The sequence below is a fragment of the Gopherus flavomarginatus genome, chromosome 14 (genome assembly GCF_025201925.1).
Source record: "Gopherus flavomarginatus isolate rGopFla2 chromosome 14, rGopFla2.mat.asm, whole genome shotgun sequence".
Classification (NCBI taxonomy): Eukaryota; Metazoa; Chordata; order Testudines; family Testudinidae; genus Gopherus; species Gopherus flavomarginatus.
The window spans coordinates 2,754,731-2,773,200 of record NC_066630.1 but is presented as its reverse complement, the minus strand read 5'-3'; the positions used below and the strand labels follow the sequence as shown (position 1 = coordinate 2,773,200).

Below are 18,470 nucleotides of genomic sequence, written 5' to 3'. Positions count from 1 at the left end.
TGTGTACACATGTAACAACTGTGATGGTCCGTAACTCAAAGAGTTTGTGCCTGGGGCTTTCAAAGGAATCAAAGGGAGTTATGTGCCCATATCTAATTGACTTTCAGTGGCAGTTAGGTGACTAATTCCCTTAGACCCTTAGTGAAAATCCCAGGCTACACTTTCTGGATGTGACAGGAGTCAACAGAAGGATAAAACAGACTCAATGCAAGTGAATCTGCTGTTCGTGTAATACAGGGGTAGGCAACCTATGGCACGTGAGCTGCTTTTCAGTGACACTCATACTGCCTGGGTCCTGGCCACCAGTCCGGGGGGCTCTGCATTTTAACTTAATTTTAAATGAAGCTTCTTAAACATTTAAAAAACCTTATTTACTTTACATACAACAATAGTTTAGTTGTATATTATAGACTTATAGAAAGAGACCTTCTAAAAACGTTAAAAATTATGACTGGCACGCGAAACCTTAAATTAGAGTGAATAAATGAAAACTCAGCATACCACTTCTGAAAGGTTGCCAACCCCTGGTGTAATACATAGCAGTAACAGTTTTCTTCCCCTCTCTGCCTCCACCATCTGGTGCAGTTTGGGAGAAGACTTCTCTCCTCAAAACAACCAAAGATGTGGGGGGCTGAACAGGACCACCCGTATCTCTTTCCCTTGCAAACTTGGGACAGTTTTGGAGGATGTGGGGGGAAGAAACACCCCGTTTGTCTCCAAGATTGGGAAAGGCTGCTTGGGTTAGTCTGGTAAATTTTGGACCTGACTTGTAACTGCCCCATTTGGAAGCTGGCAATAGGAGAAGAAACAGCCCCCTCCACAAACAATAGGAGAGAGTGGAGAAGTGAGTGTGAGGCTCTGTCGTGGACCCAGTGGGCTGGTTACTAGTGTTGGCACAAGATCCCTGATCATGCTCCTGCTGCTGCATCAGTGCCAGTGGCCCTGCTGCAATCCCTCCAAGCAGACTTCTGATCTGCCACTGGGAGGAGAGATGAGGCCCGAGTCTCTTGTCCTCCCCACCATCTCCTCCACACAGCAAGGGTCCCTCTCTGAGCATATAGGATTTGTCTAGTGCAAAGAGATGGATCCAGGGCTGAGGTTACTCAGAGACTCTACCTTCCATCTTTCCCCTTGACCAAACGTCTGCAGGGAGGGGAGCACAGTAGTCCAGCTTCAGTGGGAGGTCTGGGAAATTTTATACTTAGGCTGGAGTTAGCAGACTGGAGCCCCAGGCTGGGCTTGCCTAGAGCATTACACATGCCTTCTTTTTGAATGTTTTGGAGGGATTGATTCTCCTATTCCCAGGGGAGCCATAGTTTCCAGTTGTGGTGGGTTACACTTACCCAGCTCTCTCTTCAGTGTTCTTTCAATTTTTGTGAAGGAGGAGTTTTTCTCCCCCTATACCCAAAATTCTCCAGGTTCCCAAAGGAAGAGAGCACAGGTGCTTCAGTCAGAAGGCTGCTATTTCTCCTTCTTTGGAAGGAGCAGTCTTCTCCTGTGCTGCACTAGTTCCTTTTTGGGTGCACCCCTCTCTATCATATGCCCCAATTGTCTTAGGGTTGTTGCAGTCTCTTCAGACAGCTGTCGTAGCTGGTCCTGACTCTTGCAGTATAAGGAGTCTGCTTGGTTGAGGCTCCTTTCTGTTAATAGGAAAAAAAGTGGGAAGGTCACTGCAGGCTTCCTGTTTGTATTGTAGAGAGAGAAAGAGGAGCGTGCTTGTGTATTTATATTTAATTTAAAAAACCAAGATTGGCTGTTCACTCATCTGATTGTCACTTTTGAAGAGTGGTTAGTAAAAGAACACAGACACACATTCAAATGGCTGATGTTGTAGAAATGGTAAAGTTGGGAGGAAAGGTGACCTTGGCATCTTAGAGTTCCACTATCATAAGCCAGTTTGTTATTTCTAGTGTTTTGTGTAAATCTTGTGTGTGCTATCTTATTTATCCTATAACTAAAACATATTTTCTAATGTTATAAGTCTAAACCTACATCACTGTAGGTGAGCCCATTAAATACATTGTTATTTTTTTAAGAGATGGAGTTAACTAGAAATAGGTCTAGCATTTAGTATGTAATGTAAAAATAAATAAATAAAATGATGCAGGTGTACTTCACTAGAAGCAATGAGAAGATTAAATCATAGGGAGTGATCAGAGGCTATTTTTTTCTCCTTTAAGATTTAACATAATTTGTTTTCTGCTTCCCTAGCCACTGGGTGACACACTATTTGGCTGAAAATCAGATTACTGTAAGGTTTTCCATCAGATGCTCTGCTCTGAGGTTTTGTTCCATGTAAGTGCATTGCATAAAAATCTTGCTGCAGCTAACTCTTCAGATTTTTAGAGGAGCAGGATGGGCTGTTTTCAGGTGTGAGGGCCTGACAGAAACAGACTTCTAGTTCTACCATTTAACATTAGTTTTACAACTTACAGGTCAGTTTAAAAATATTAAAACCGAGTCTTGATAGTTGAATTTTCATGAACACATTTGATAATTTTAATATAAGCAACACGATGTGTATCTCATATTCATCAATTCAGAAGAAGAGTTTTACCCACTCTTTGAATGTCAATCAAGCAAGTGTAACCAACAAGGAATCCAGAATTTTGTGCTGCAACATTGATATCCTCAGCTTCTTTCTCAGGTACATAGTTCCATCACACTTCCAGAAAATAGGAGGAGGAAAAGGGGCTCCCTATATGCATCAGCACTAAGGACTAGCATCGTGAGCTCTTCGTATTGACTGCTGCATGTGGGAGCATCTTCATCTAGAGGGCAGGAAAAAGAGTAACATGTGAGCCAGCACGAGCATATTACTAACAGGAAATATGCATCATTTACTAGACTCTTTTGATTGCAGACCCAGATGATGAAGCAATCTCAATCTAGGCTATCGTTGGAGTATATCACTTACATAGATCAGCAGCTGGAGCTCCAGGAACCCACACTTTTAATGTTCCTGGCATGAGCATTTTCAAACCTTTGTAGGAGAAGGTGCCTGATTCTTCAGTTGTATTTCTCAGATGTTGATGAGATTTTTCACATTTGGAGGACATGGGTTTGTACGAAACTGATTTAAACAAGCCTTTATCTTTCTATTCAAAATGCCAATCTAAGTCTCTTCTCTTGTGTTCCTTTCTAGTAGCAAGTCAAAAGCCCTCTGTCATCTTCTTCTGTTTGGAATACTTCAAATACAAGAGCCCTTGTTCCTAAGCACTTTAAACTGTATTGCTTTTTGAAAGGTAAATGTGAATGGTAAACCTGTTTTCTGAATTAGTATGTACAATAAAATCCTCTGTACCCTTGCACAGAAAATCTAATGGGAGCATCTTGACTGCCAGCTGTAGTCCTGTTTCTTCTCTCTCCAGTAGAATCTTAACAAAGGACAGTTTGCAAATCTTCGGGGTGCAGTAAGGAGTGAATCCTTTCCAGTGTCTGTTTTTGATCTCTTATTCTCATTGCCACTGTGGGAATGGATATTCTTCCTTATTTTTTCCTCCCCACCATTATGAACAATCTTCCTGCATCTAATTTGGTTTTCTGGCTGTTTTCAATTCCCATCTCAACTTTCCTAGCTCTAATAAAACAATCAATTTGTTTTCTTATAGTAAACACTGGGACACAAATTCCACATTCCTGAAGCTTGTTCACAGAATCATCTTAAATTGCATATATAGAATGTAATCAGTAATGTTTTGGTAAGAACAATATACAAAAATAAATTATATGGTATCTTGAGAGAGAGAGTAGCATAGACCTGTTAGATCAAATTTTCACTGAAGATAATTCTGATTGCACATTCTTCTTATGTCTTTCCCCGCTTAAAAAAAGATGATCTGTGGGATTCTGTCAGCTGCCATCCACGAGATATGAGGTATTATGGAGCAGGTGGAATCTGGTATTCTAAACAAAAGGAATAATACTTCTGAATCTTAAAAAGGTTGGCCCTGTGGAGCGGGATAATTGAAACATCTACAGTAGTGCTGAATTTGCTAAAAAGTTACGTTTATACTATAGCTAGGGTTATATGGATTGTTCCTTTCTTTTAAAATGGTATATAAGGAGGCAGGTTTAAAGAGGTAATTTAACTTCTCCTGTGGGGAGGGGGGTGAGCTCCATAGTACTTGGAGTAATCATTTTTCTACATTTAATTTTGAAAATTATATTTTGCTGCTCATTTGTTAATACAAGAGTCATACAATTAATCATTTGTCCCTTCTTGCAACCATACTCTAAGGGTTAGGTTCATTTTCTTCCTCCATAAAGCTGAAGAAGCTTTTGGGTAATACTCATACTAAAATTTCCAAATCAGTTAATTGCAAATAAAGTTTGAAAATGGAAACTGAGTTTTTGCAGAACTAGAGTCAGGACATCAGCCTTTCTTTTGCTTATTTCCATATATCAATAGCAGAAATTTCTGGTATTTATTCTAGGTGGACTTCATTGCCAGTGTCAGTCACTGGTCCTTTCTTTTGGTCTGGAAGCAGTTACCAGAATCTTCAAAGGTGATATGAGTGCTAACATAGCAGATTCATGATGTCATGTGTTGACTTGATTATGAGAAATAAAAAGCTTGATCTGGTTTTGGTCTGGTGTCCAAAGTCTTGGAAAGCTTTCAGTTCTTGTGGTTCATAATCAGCTATGCAGAAAACCATCACTTCAGTCACAACACAACAGATGAATGTTCAGGAAGTGCTTTCCATATGTTTCCGGGGAGGGAATTTCAAGGAGGACAAACTTCATAGTTTTTCCTCAAAGCTGTGCATTCTATCTATAGCAGGTTTGTTTCAGCCAAGAAATATCAACTGCTTCTCTTTTTTTTTTTTTTTTTTTTTTTTTTTTTTTTACAAGGTTAATATACATTGTAAAGCTTTTTAGGTCAGGGTCTTCCTCTGACTGTGTGATAGTGCAGTGCTTAGCATACTGGGGCCTCTGGGCACTGTTGTAATACAAATCATTTCTGAGCAAGGTATTTCTATACTGCACTCCCATTCCCAGTATGTCACTTCTAGGTACACACGATTATGAAGATAGTTTCAACAGTCCAGGAGAGGCCAATGTCTAATTAGCTTGGTGGCAGTTAAGGCAAGGATGTTCCCTTATCATTCTGAGTTCTGTGTATAATGGTGATAGTGTGTAGATATGTACTGGGAGAGTTGAAAGGAAAGTTTCTCACAAACACACTTTCCATTGAATGGAAATTTCTGTTGGCAGTATGTGTTCCCTCTAAGTTCTAAACATTCAGTGGAATAAGTAATAGACCTTTAGGTCTCTAATTCCTATTTCTGTTCTAGTCCAAAGTTGCTTTCAGCCTTCTCTTGACTGATGTATAAGCAATAAAGCCCACCCATTAAGGAGGTTTTGGCATTAATTCATTATGAAAATGCACCATTCTTATTATCAAATAATGCACAAAAAAGACAGAAAAAAGAGGACAAACCTAGTGTGTAATTACCTGGGAGAAATTCCTTGTCATAGTGGTATAAAAATCTCACTTAGTCCAGCACAGCATTACTACATTTTTGGAAGGAACTGGTGGATTTGAGGAACAGAAGAGATCATTTCCTACCCGGAGATGTGTTTTGTAATTCTGATCCACCAGTCAAGACATTACAGAATTATTCCTTTTAAGATGGTTTGATTATGTAGGAAGTTGGGGAGATGAAAGGTGAGAGCTGGAAGAGGGAGCAGCTGAGGAGGTGTAGAATTCTGCCTGACTTGCTTGATTGCCTCTGCCTCTGACACCACTCTGAGTGGGAAAACCTACTAAACTGAATTGGTGGATGAGAACCACTAACAAAAAAGTTGCAGGTAAGAAATTACTACTTCTGTGTCTTTTTAAACATGAGTGTAAATAATTGGTGGTGTTTATATAAAAACAGATTGAATGATGTGTTTATTCTAGGTATAAAGTACTGCTTGTTTCAGCATGTAATTGTAAGGGAATTGAAAATGTTTTGGACTTAATGTAAATTAAAATAACCAGCCTATCTTGAATCTGTGTGACTATTTATTTTTGAATAATGGGTGAATTGGATTGCTTGATTATATTTACTGGGATGCTAGTTGTTTTCTCTATTAATACTTAACTTGCATTCTAGCTCCGCCATTCAGAGACAGGCATCGTGTGGTGGGTTGTGACAGTGTCTGTCAATAGTGAAGACAAATAGTGCCAGAGACACTTAACCCATCTAATCTCACCCAGGGTATAGGTCGGTCTTGTTTTCAGACTTCTTCATAAGTCTTTTTTTCTTTCTTTTTTGTTTCTAAATAGTGGATTGATTGAAAACTAAACTTTACAAAAAAGTTTTTGACTTTACATCAGTAATACTAGAAGAAGAAAAGTAGAAACCCAGAGTTGGCATATGAGGTGTTAAAAGCAGGTTTGCAGCCACTTTGTAAGTTCTGGTTCATAACTTTTTAAACCTTTGGCATCACCAGGGTTGATGCTGGAAATTTTGTATGTAGTATCCTTCTGTGTTATTTTGAAAAAGTCAAATATTGCCAAGACTATAACATGTAAGGTCTATAATTAACATTCATGGAGGGCCATACTCTGTGGATTAGGCCTGTAAATAAGGCCCTACTTGAATTGCGGGATGATTCTCAAAAAATTGTGGCTGGGTTGCAGACAAGACATGGAACATTGCCAAAAAAAAAAAAACCCAACAAAAACAACCAAAAAACAAAAAAGAAAAAAAGTAATATGGACCTTATTTGCAGTAAAAGTCTATTATTATTTTTCCGTGATTTTCTGCTGTCAGGGTCCTGGGGCTGAGAGCGGGCGGGCTCCTGCTGTCAGAATTGCGGTGGAAACCTAATATTGTGGAATCTGCAATTTCCACAGTATCTCAAGTTAAGTAGGGACTTACCTATAAATGTCCCAAACTTTACCCTGTATGGTGTTTGAATTTTCATTTTTATCACCAGTTGTTTTCTAACAGCCTGTAGTGGAGCACATGGCATACATGCTAGCCCCTGAAAAATAAGGAGAGTTCTTAATGACTTCCTGTATGTAGTGACTGTTCATGCACAGGGGGTTGGAATACTCCCCCCCCCCCCCAAAAAAAAAAAAAAAAGTCTTTCACATAGTTGCATTTGAAATCTTGCAATTTCCACTGCGGGATGTAATTCGCATTGCAAGATAGCAGCATATTTTAAATGTCAGGAGTAAGGCACTTGTGTTTTTTTTTTTTTTTTTTTTTTTTTGTTTTTTTTTTTTGAAGGATTGTGAATCCTTGTAGTATTGAAGGATTTCTGTGAAGAGAGTGAACAAGGATTGGCTCCTCTTAAGCTGTTTTTAAAGACTGCAACTCCCTCCAGGGCAAGCAGTGATCATCTTGTCCCCCGACTCCCATTATTTTAAAGGCTGAAAGTCTAGCTTGACTCCACAGAATTATAGAAATATATAATGTGGCCTTAGTCAGTAATTTAGTAGCTAATGTTTCTTTCCTTTTCAATAAACAAATTGTAAACAAAATCCAGCACTAATTTGCACATGGGGATGCTCTTTGCTATACATTCCACTTTTCCTGATACTAGCCTGTGAATTTGGTAGCATGCAGTTGTGCCACATGGGCACTGCATCCCCTTTTCCCACTGCCTGATTTCTGGCTGCTTTTTATTTTCAGAAAGAACCTAAATTATTCCAATTCATAGAAAGAAGAGGCTATGAAAATAATGCTGCTTTACTGCCCTGAAAGTGAGATGGACAGTTGGGACTTACAGACAGTTTTCAGCCTGTTGAAAGCAAACATGGGTGAACTGATATCATGACCAACTGGAAATTATGCATCAGTCCTTCTAGAAATAGTGCAGAGAAATAGATGTTCTTTCTTGATTTACATTATAAACTCCAGCACAGACCAAATATGTTAAGTTACAATTCTTGGTTAGTTTAGGTTCTTTCATTTACAAACTATAGAATTGCATCTGACTATTAATGTGTAAATTGTGTTGCCTGAAAGAGAACAGGAAATGCCTTGTGTTAAAATGCTTGTTCTGTATCAATCTGTTTGGCTTTAGAGAGAAATATTTGCGGGAGCTGAGGCAACAGATTATGAAAGTTATTTTCTTCATTTCTACTAACTTCATATGGAGTAGAGGTGATATTCAGAATAGCTAAAAGGCTTTCAGTTTTTAACAATGACCCACCACACTCTAATTTGAAAGGATTTAAATACAAAATACACTTGCAGACCTGTTTTATTTGCTTTTATGGTCCTGTGGCTGCATACCCCATCAAAAAATTCACTTGGCTTATATCATATAAAATTGTAATTTTCAAATAAATTTTAAGAAAACTGTAGCGAAGTCTTATTAATATTCTGTCTTTATTTCAAATGTGCAAATACAGAATATAGTAACAATATCTAAGTAAACAAAATTAATATTTGTGGGTTTTGGTAAGCATTGTTAAGGCATAGGTAACTAAGCTGTCAGATAAATATAGCAGCCTAATGTGTTTCTATGGTGAATAATTTACACTCTATGACAAAAAGAAAATGCTTAAAAAGGCCTGTGTTCGTACTCTAATTTTCCAGGATACAAGTGAGGTTTTTCTTACATTCTGGTTGTTGTATGCTCAATTCCTGTACTCTTGGGAACGATTTCTTTTTCTGTTGGATAATTTCTAAAAAAGTAGAAAATGGAAAAATGTTTTCAAGTTTTAAAACAGGACCAGTGAAGATTAAAGTATTGAAAACTTAGAATAAATAATGTTTAAATGCAGCATATTCAACCAAGGGATCCCTTTTGTGTATCAGATGTATGCATAGATTGTCACTGGCTCCAAATATATTTAAAGTTTAAAAAAAACAAAATGAAATTATGTAAAAATGTTGGTTTGTTATTCATTATAGTAACTTCATGAATTCATACCTGGCAGATCCTACTTGTTTACTCTTTAAACCAGGAAGAAGATGAATTGGCTGGAGACCTATTGGCTTTAGCTGTAAACATGAAATAGTTGCACTTTCTAAACATTTCAAGTTATGCCACTAGTAAAAATGATGCATTTACACTGATTTATCCTCAAAAATACATTTCAGATTTGCCTGTTTTTGTAGGGGCAGAAAATAAATGATCTGCTTCTTTGATTGGCATGATCCTTATGCTGCTTTTTGTATATTTTTGAGGTATGATAGGAAAAACACTGAACTTCACAAAGCTATACATATTTTAACAGTTGCATATTAATGGGTGATATTTGAATACTTTTGAGAATATATAGCAAAAAAAGGAGGATATTTGGATTGTATTAAACAGTATTCGTTTAGCTTGCCATTTGTTTCCTGCATTACTGATACACAGGGCATCCCTGCTAATTGGAATACAGTGCAACTAGTCCCTCTAGGAGAACATATATTTCCTTCGAATTCTCTTAAAAATATGGAGGAAATTTGTTTTGGAACTTGGTAGTATTTATGATTAAAGTTTTTGAAATATTGTTCGTTGGTGACCTTCAGACAGTGTTTGGTGTTACCAGCTATTTAGCTTTGTGCTAATAAATAATATTTTTTAAATAGTTATTCCACAAAAATTAAGGCAAAATTCATCTGTTGAGTTTCTAGGATTTCTATTTTAAATGTAGGATATGATCACCATTTGGTATGCCTGTCCCAATGCAGACTTGCATGTATAAAATGCTAAATTCTGCTGCTTTGGTTTTTCACATGAATGCTGCTTTAGAAGAGCTCATTTAGCGTTTACTTTTGTAGCAAATATTAACCGTTTTCACAAGTAATCCTTTATGCTAAATTCTGCAGAAGGGTGATCACCTCTATCCCAATTCTAGAACTTTATCTGACTCAAGGGTCAGCTGTGTAATTGTTTATTATTCCAGTTAAAGTTTTTGTCATGGGCAGAGATCCATGACGTGTTCATATTCTGCATTCTGTTGTGCATGGTGTTTCATTTCATCTGTAAACGGATTGATACCTAAGAAGGGAAAATGTTGCTGTGCAGCAGGACAAGTCTGCAGCATTATTCCACTTGCAAACCCTGCATGCAGCACACATGCTCTATGTGTCCTGCACACTTTTATTTCTATGTAGGTGAATTTACAAATACTAAATAGGAACTAATGCTGTTGTTGCTAACAAAACAAGGTAAAAACATATATGGTAACAATCTCGCTCAACTCAAAGTGGTTGCAAATCAGCTCCTAAATACTGTCGCTGAAATTAATATCTAGAGGAAGAAGTTTTTTTCCAATTTTATAAATGTTTCTAAAGAAGAAGCATTGAATTAATGCATGCTACAAAACAGATAAATTTGTCTTTAAATTTGAATGCAGTTCACAGTGACTGAATCCTCCAGCTTCAGCCACTACATTTACCAAGGAACAAACTGGAAAATGGAACTGGTATCATTCAACATGTCCAGGAGGTGGAGAAAGGGAGTCTTTTTCTACATAGCTGAAAGAGTAATTTATTGATAAGCTGTACTGACAACTAAATTTCTCTTAAAACTTAACCACAGGTAGGGATTATTTTTCATTTCACTTAGAACAGAAAAACATCCAATTAAGTTGTTTGTTTTAAAAACAACCTTCATTTTTAATGACTCTTCATATGGTTCTGATGGTTCAATTTTAATTACCAAAAACATTGATTTTTTTAATGGTTTTCTCATTTTTACCATACCTGAAAATAAATATTCAATTCATCGTTAAACAAAAAAATGTTTCCGCCCCCTTTTTTTAATTTTCTGAGATTTCCTCAGAGTGGTCCAAGATAGTTAGAATACAGATTAATTAATTGAATTTCCATTATGGAAATAATGTCATGATTTGAGTGGCTTATCAGAGATTCCTGTCTTTTGGATTTAAAACATCCCAAAAAACCTGACTTCCTCCTTACAGCAGATATTGCCCTTAGTGCTGCAGTAGTGACTATTCTATGATATTCCAGTATAGGTTTATTTCCCATTGAAGTTTGTGGTGGTGGTATTTGTTGCTTGAGTTTTGGTGTGATCAGCACTATTTAAAAAAAAAAAAAAAAAAAAAGGAAAGAAAATAGCTCCATCTCTGGAGGGCTTACCCTCTAATGTAAAACATACAGGTTGGTGAGTTGTTCTGCAATAAGCTGCTATCACTGAAAACATCTACTTGAATTTTAACATTCTTTCTTTTTACTCACTTGCTGATTGATGTGTCAAGTTTTGAGAGAGTTACTTAAAAAAAATCTTTAGTAGAAATGATCCTGTTGCTCTTCAAAAATCTTCTGATTTTTTTGTTGTTGAACACGTAGCCCTGCTTTCCTGTATCAAGGGCAGTCTGATCGATAGGGTTCCCAGTTTGGTTAGTAAATAATTTTTGCTAGAGTAGGTGGGTAGGTAGCTGTAGGACCCTGTTAATGTCCCTGAGGACACTGAGGCATGATTGAACTAAGAGTTCTGTCCCCTCATTGGTTCTATATGGCTTTTAACTTTCTGTATTTAAGGGGACCAGCTAACAAGTTCCTGGGAGATGGGGATATATAATCTGTTGCTGACTTCCTAGTGACCTTTTATTTTTCCATGCTAAGCATGCTACAAATCAGTTTTGTCCCTGTTCTGAACCTACACAATAAACAACTCATATCATAGTGACTGGTACCAGTTCCATTTTGCCTACAATTCAGTTGATTTTATATTTTATTTCTCATTTTATAATTGATATCTGGAATCAGCAGCAATTTTCTCATTTATTTTCTCATATTTTTATTCCAGGATTTGCCTCTGAAGCAGGGAGTGTCTGCATTAAAAATGACCTGTAGTTCTCTGCTTCATAGGTTAGAAACTTATTTTAATATTTTGTGGCTAAGCACAGTCCCATCTTTTCAAAAAATTCTAATAATGAATGGTTTAATTGGCATTGAATGTGGACTACAAGCATACATTTTGCTTTTGGGGTTTCCATTGTTTTAGATAAAATGGCTTACGCTCAAATGATTAGTCCAGTTGAAGCAATAAAAGCCTTGTTGTTTGCTTGCAGCCTTTTTTATGACTTAAAGTTAACTAAAAATAAACTTTTGAACTATAATCAGTTAAGTACCATTTGGACACTTCAAAAATAATATTGTATTGCTTAGACCTTGTATTGCTTGAAGCATTTACATTCTCAAACTTACCAAATTCCAAATTTTCATTTGGGGGAAAAATCAGTTCACAAATCACATTATTTCAATGGGACTGCTATAGCCAGCACAGGTGGAAACATGTATCTTGTATTTACTTCTGAATTATACACCGCAGATGCGTCTTCAGCTCCCTCTTCCTCCATGGGCGGTGCTTGCAGCTCCTTTGCCACCTCTTCTAGTCCTACCATTTACTCTACCTCAGTCACCGACAGCAAGGCTATGCAAGTGGAGAGCTGCTCCTCAGCCGTGGGGGTAAGTAACCGAGGGGTAAGTGAAAAGCAGTTAACCAGTAACACAGTCCAGCAGCAACAGTCAATGCCGAAGAGACATACAGTCCTGTACATCTCACCACCACCTGAGGATTTGCTGGATAACAGTCAGATGTCCTGCCAAGATGAAGGGTGTGGATTGGAATCAGAGCAGAGCTGCATTATGTGGATGGAGGATTCCCCCTCCAACTTCAGTAACATGAGCACCAGTTCCTACAATGATAACACTGAGGTGCCACGTAAATCACGCAAACGAAATCCAAAGCAAAGGCCAGGGATCAAACGTCGAGATTGTGAAGGATCCAGCATGGATATATTTGATGCCGACAGTGCCAAAGCGCCTCACTATGTCCTTTCTCAGCTCAGCACGGACAGCAAAGGCAACTCAAAAGCAGGAAATGGGTTGGTATCTACATTTTTTAAAGTTCTATCACCATATGTAACACCAAGCTAATACAACGTATTCCTGATTTTTCTCAAGTGTTCTGCTCAGGTTTTCACATAAACACAGCCTCTCCTTCCCTTTTATATCTTAGCTCATAAATTTATTCTAAAATTGCTAAGCTTTGCAGAGAAGTAAAGCTAAGATTTATTGCAATATAACATATACTAGGCTTAGTTAGTGATTCAGTCCAGTACTGGTGAGATTATCCAAGGTTTTTTCTCCAGTGGATTGAGATTCCCAAAGGATAGAAAGCTTTTTAATTCTATGGCTCCATCTGTAAAAAGTCTATTTAAAAAGAGCTATAAGTACTGAAGAGATCTTACAACTGTTCTACACTGTCTTCCTAAAAATACCTTGTTCAGATTATGTGAGGATCTCAGTTGATACATTTTATCTGCTTCTGTCTGTCTCTCTTTCTATTTATCAAATAGAGAGAGAGCGATGGATATAGAAGTTAATTGCTTGTTAAGATTTTTCAGCATTTAAATTAACACGTCTTTCACTTTTTGTTTGATAAAATGTTAAGATTATATGCTGAACTAAATTTTGTTTTTCATGTGAACTCACTTCTGTATTGGATTTTCAGAAATAAATCTCTAATCCTGTTTCTCTCTGTGCTTCTGGGTTGTGTGCATGTGTGTGTTCATATGTGGGCACACCTGGGTGGTGTTCTCACATCTCTACCACTTCACACTGTTTACTAGATACATTTCAGTAGTTGCTTTAGACTGAGAGAACCTCCATGAGTTTACAATAGTTTGTTGGGGTTTTTTTGTTTGTTTTTCTACCTGTGGCTTCTTTAGTACTTATTTTTATACTGCAGTCAAGTGGGTAGATTTATTTTTTACTTTTATGTATGTGCTTGCAATGTGTTCTAATGTTCATCACTGGAATGGTGAACATTAAAATATGACTGACTGAAAAGATGAGCTTTTCATATTCCTAAGGGAAACAGCCTTTAGTCTGTATTCCCAGGGTCATTGCAGTTCCATACTTAAAATGTTGCTTTGAGAAAGTGATTTCTAAGAAACTCTCCAGAGTGGTCTGCAGCTTCATGGTAGATACCTCATTCGGTAAGAGGAGAACCAGGCTCAAAGGATGTAGAGTAAACATTGCCACCCAGTCTTTTTCTCATGCCTTCTGCAAAAAAGTACTTAATCAATGGAACAATTTTTTGTGTCTGTTTACCACAAATGGTCTAGATGCATCAGTGAAATAGTCCAACGTTCCTGTTCACCAGAAAAAATCTAGAATACTGTGAAATATTAGCTCTTTAAAATTGATTTGTAGCGTCTCAAATTAATAAACAAATTGTTTGGAAAGCTAGAAAACAAGGTTGCACCGAGCTTACAGGAAAGAAAGCAATTATCAGTCACCATGGAAAGAAGTGCTCTTCCTGTAGCAAGAACTGTGTGTGAGTAGAAGTTTTCTCCAGACAGGGAGCATAGGCTTTAGTAAGCTACAGACGTATGACCTCGGTAGCGTTAATAATGAAGAAGCTAGCAAAATGTTCATTACTACCATAACAGGAGCTAAGCAGCATGCATTAATAAAGGAAAGGTTATGTTTCTATAGCCTTAAGCTTTGAGAACACTGGGGACAAGGTTGATTATAGTAGTATGCATTATACAATATATCTAGATTGTAAGAAAAACTTTTATCAAGTTCCAGGTAGGAGATTCTAGTTAAAAGTAGATGCTTTAGTATCAGAAGTGGGTAGTATATGGAAATGCCTCCCTCCCCTCCCCCCCCCTGCACGGGACGTGTACATCTAGAGTACAGAGATGCAGCACTGCAAACACAGATTGTAGGAGTGACTGTAGTGCAGGGTTGTTTGTTTGTTTGTTTTGGGGTTTGTTTTTTTTTTTGCTTTTCTGCCCAGTGGAGGTCAGCCAAGCTAGTTGACTCACATTTTGGCTTCAGGAGAAGAGGGAGGATGATGACACTTGTTATATACACTAGTTCATACAATGGAAATACTAGCTCCTCAGAAGAGACTTCTAATCTTCTGTAAGAGCTAGAGGAGAAAAGCCCACTTCCACAGAAACTGCGAAATGAGTTCGTGAAACCTTTTTTAAAAGGCTTTGATTTTTTTGATTTTCCAGGGCAAACAGGAGGATTCCTGTTCCTCCACTGGAATCATGCTAAGTCTCTGTCTCACTATTAGTCTCAAGTCTTCATTTGGACCAGCTGTGGTTCAGATGGCACACACTTTAAGTTATCAGGACAATGAAGAAACAAATAAAACAAAAATAGAATGTTGAGATATTGAGTGGGCGTCATGGAATGTATTCTAATAAAAGCATTTGGCTTTGGCAGTTCGTTTGAATGACCATGCCAGTCAGAATGATTTGTTTGGTTCTGATACCTGTTGAGCTAATTAATAAATAAGTATATGGAAAATATTGCTGTTGCTGTTTGCACAGGCGTGGAAAATAGAATGCCACTGATTCTGGGAGTAAAAGGTAACTGAATTTAGAAGGACAGTGTAGAAATACGAGCTCTGCTTTATAGTTCGGAACAGGGCTAAATGAGAGGGATTCCAGTGAAATATTTAAAATTCATCTATAATATAGCGAATTAGATTGAAAATGATAATCATAATTTCAAGAGACTCTTAATGGGAAAACATTCCAAATAATTGGCAATCAGTACCTCTTCAAACAAAAATTACACACTATATGTGGAGTATGTTACCAAGCAAGGTAACTCAGGATTCAAAAGTAGAATAATTAAAGAAAACACATAGGTAGTCCGAGGAGGACAAAGTATTAAATGTGTATATTCTTTTAATAGGTCACATGTCTGTTGTTCTTCCCGTCAAAATTTCTGTGATCTTAAAGTCTCCTTCAGTAATCTGTTTAGCTGGAATTCTGAGTGTGAGAGATCAAAATGTGTAACCCATATGTTTCTGCATTCTCTTGTGACATTATAGGTAATTAAGTGAGCTCTAAAGGCAAAGAAATGTGAATCCCATCTCAGAGCTCTGAACAATATGACTATGCTTTTATGATAATTAAATTGCTTAATATTTTTTTTCTGATTCCCATGTTTAATTACATGATTTAAAATTCTGGATGTCATGAAAAGCAGAGAATATATGCTGACTCAAAACTTAACATCTATCTTTCAACTGCTAATACACTAGAATAAGTTCCTAACAGAAGATATGGAGAATTGATAATCTAAAAATTTTGAATGTAATTAGTGTTTTTGGTTAACTAGGACAGTGGTGTAACTCATACTGCTCTCCTACATTTGTTTACTTAGGTTTCATTTAACTTGTGTACATTGTCCTAACTGAAGAGGGTTTCTGTAGAATAAAAAAACTGGGTGAAAAAAAAACTAAAGGGGTTTTTGTGTTAACAGCCTGTTTGGCTACACTGAAGCTGAACCATGAGGATTTCTTGCCATAAAATGGTACTGTTGCAGTTTGTATGCTTTTATAACCTCTAAGTTCTACATCTTTTCTTTTAATTTGAAAACAAACCTACAAAACAGGTCTGGTGAAGCACTTTGGGATTCTATGCTCAGATTGAATAAACAACAGGCTCATAGGAGAGTTTGAGTCTTCAGGTTAAATTTCATAAACACACAAAATTAAGTTACGGCAGCCCTTGGTAAATCATCCACTAGATCCTTAGTCAGAAGATTATTCATACTTGTTGCAAATGTTCAAGGGTCTTGCGAGGTTTGGTGTAGGTGAGAGCATGATGGATGAAACCCCCTTTGTGGAAAATCAGACATGTAGCAGCAGTATTAAGGGAAAAACTTGCACCTTCCTCTGCTGCTGTGAAGGCCTGTCTTGTAGCAAAACTACTGTGGTTCAGCTATACAGGGGCTAGGAAAGGAGTTGGGGAAACCTGTAAAGACGATGTGCATTTCCTGTAGACTATAGAGCCTTGCTCTGTAGTATTGTACAGTGAGAATTTCAGGCTGGATGATACTTTGCAGATCCACCATTATGTAAATCCACGGGCCATCACCTCTTCTAATCAGAGTGCAAATAGCCGCTTCGGGCTGGCAAAGTTTCCAGGAAATATGTCCACCATCAGTGTGTGGCCTTGAGGAAGAAGAGGTTTCCTTTCCTTCCCTTCCCCAGCCAAATTGCTAATGAGGTGCCTTGAAACAGCATTCCTTAGGAATCTCACACCTTTCCCTTATTTCAGGCTATCCATGCACTCAAGAAGGCAACACTGGCTAGTTGACATTTAGAATGGTTTCTTCATATCCATAAATGCAGAAACTAATTGTTGATAAAGTTAAAGCTTACATTATGCATAAACTGATTAAGGCCTCTCCCAGCCAACCCTAGTTGCCAGGGGAATAGTTCTGTTCACTATTGGTGAATGTGTTTAGCAGACTTTGGTTCATGATATTCTACAAACTTCCACTGTATAAGGTCAGTGAGACATTCTTTCTTGATCCTTTAAAATGGACAAAAAAATTTGATTGTGAAATGTTATACTTTGGAGGGCTTCTTCATTCAGGTTTTAATTATGGAACTGATCACAAGCTACAGTACATTTTGAAGACCACACATCTGGGAAGAGATGGTCTTGTTGCATGCACTGCATTTGTTTTAAAGTCAGTGCAATTATGGCATATCTGCTTAAGCCAAATACTTTTGAAACACCTTTTTCATATATTTCTCGATTTGATCTGACAGAAATTACCAAATAGTAGTTGTGAACTTGCATGGTCATGCAAATTCAGGAGGAGACAGGCATGAGGCTGTTTTTCTATCTAAGAAGAAATTTATATCATTTAACCTTAAATCTGTTGAGCTTTTAAGTCATATTACAAATATGCATATCATTTCCCCTACATTTTCTGATTATACAATATACTCGGGAGAGGATAGGCTATGTGCCTTCCTCCTATTATTAACTTATTCTAGTAATGCTAATTGGTTTCTCCTTTGCTATTTGTGTGAAAAACAGTTCATATTTTCACAGAATGGAGGAGATGGGGAAGCGTTATCCTGCCTTACCCTCCAAGGTTCCTTCTCTGTCAGTGAGACAAGTCTAGCTTAAACATTTGCTCTTACAAATATTTCACTGGCCAATTTGTTTGTTTTATCTATGGCACTTTACATTGATTTGTTTTTATATGGGAACTTCTTATAACATGTTCTCAATGGTCTGCTTTGACTTCTCAGAGCATCAGAAAACCAGAAAGGAGCCGGAGGGAAGAAGAGCCCGATGTTGTCCGGTCAGTATCCTACTAAAAGTGAAGGCAAGGAGCTGAAGATTGTGGTACAGCCGGAGACCCAGCACAGAGCTCGGTACTTGACTGAGGGCAGCCGAGGCTCAGTGAAAGACCGGACACAACAAGGTTTTCCAACTGTAAAGGTAGTCTGTTTACAGTAGTACATGGCAATGCTGTGGGGAAAAGGGTTAATGTCATCTTTGGATGTATATACTGGAGTATATACTCTCTCTATGAGAGTAGAGAGTAGGAGCAGAGAAGTGAATTTACCTCTGTGTGGCTCATTGGTTAGACCGTTACTAGAATTTAGCATCCAGTTCTGGAATCCACATTTTAAAAAGAGGCTTTGCAAAATTAGAGAGGGTGCAGAGAAGAGCCACAAAAATGAATTAAGGGCTTGTAACTGGGCGGACTCACCCC

At 37.6% G+C, this 18,470-nt stretch overlaps 1 protein-coding gene and 1 long non-coding RNA gene across 10 annotated transcripts in view; both read left to right on the top strand.

Moving 5' to 3' along the window:
• The window catches only part of NFAT5 (nuclear factor of activated T cells 5), a 164,101-nt gene that overhangs the window by 74,996 nt on the left and 70,635 nt on the right, over positions 1–18,470 (top strand). For 6 of the 9 annotated variants that reach the window (XM_050922227.1, XM_050922226.1, XM_050922225.1 and 3 more), the window contains 2 exons: positions 12,241–12,796; positions 18,001–18,193. In XM_050922227.1, coding sequence (XP_050778184.1) covers positions 12,241–12,796; positions 18,001–18,193 — 749 coding nt within the window. Of the gene's footprint in view, positions 1–11,715; positions 11,778–12,240; positions 12,797–18,000; positions 18,194–18,470 lie in introns of all 9 variants that reach the window. The other 3 variants (XM_050922233.1, XM_050922231.1, XM_050922232.1) reach the window with 3 other exon arrangements.
• LOC127033981 (uncharacterized) lies at positions 3,803–4,585 on the top strand. Its single transcript, XR_007769259.1, has 2 exons — positions 3,803–3,877; positions 4,437–4,585. It is a non-coding gene; the product is annotated as an uncharacterized LOC127033981 (long non-coding RNA).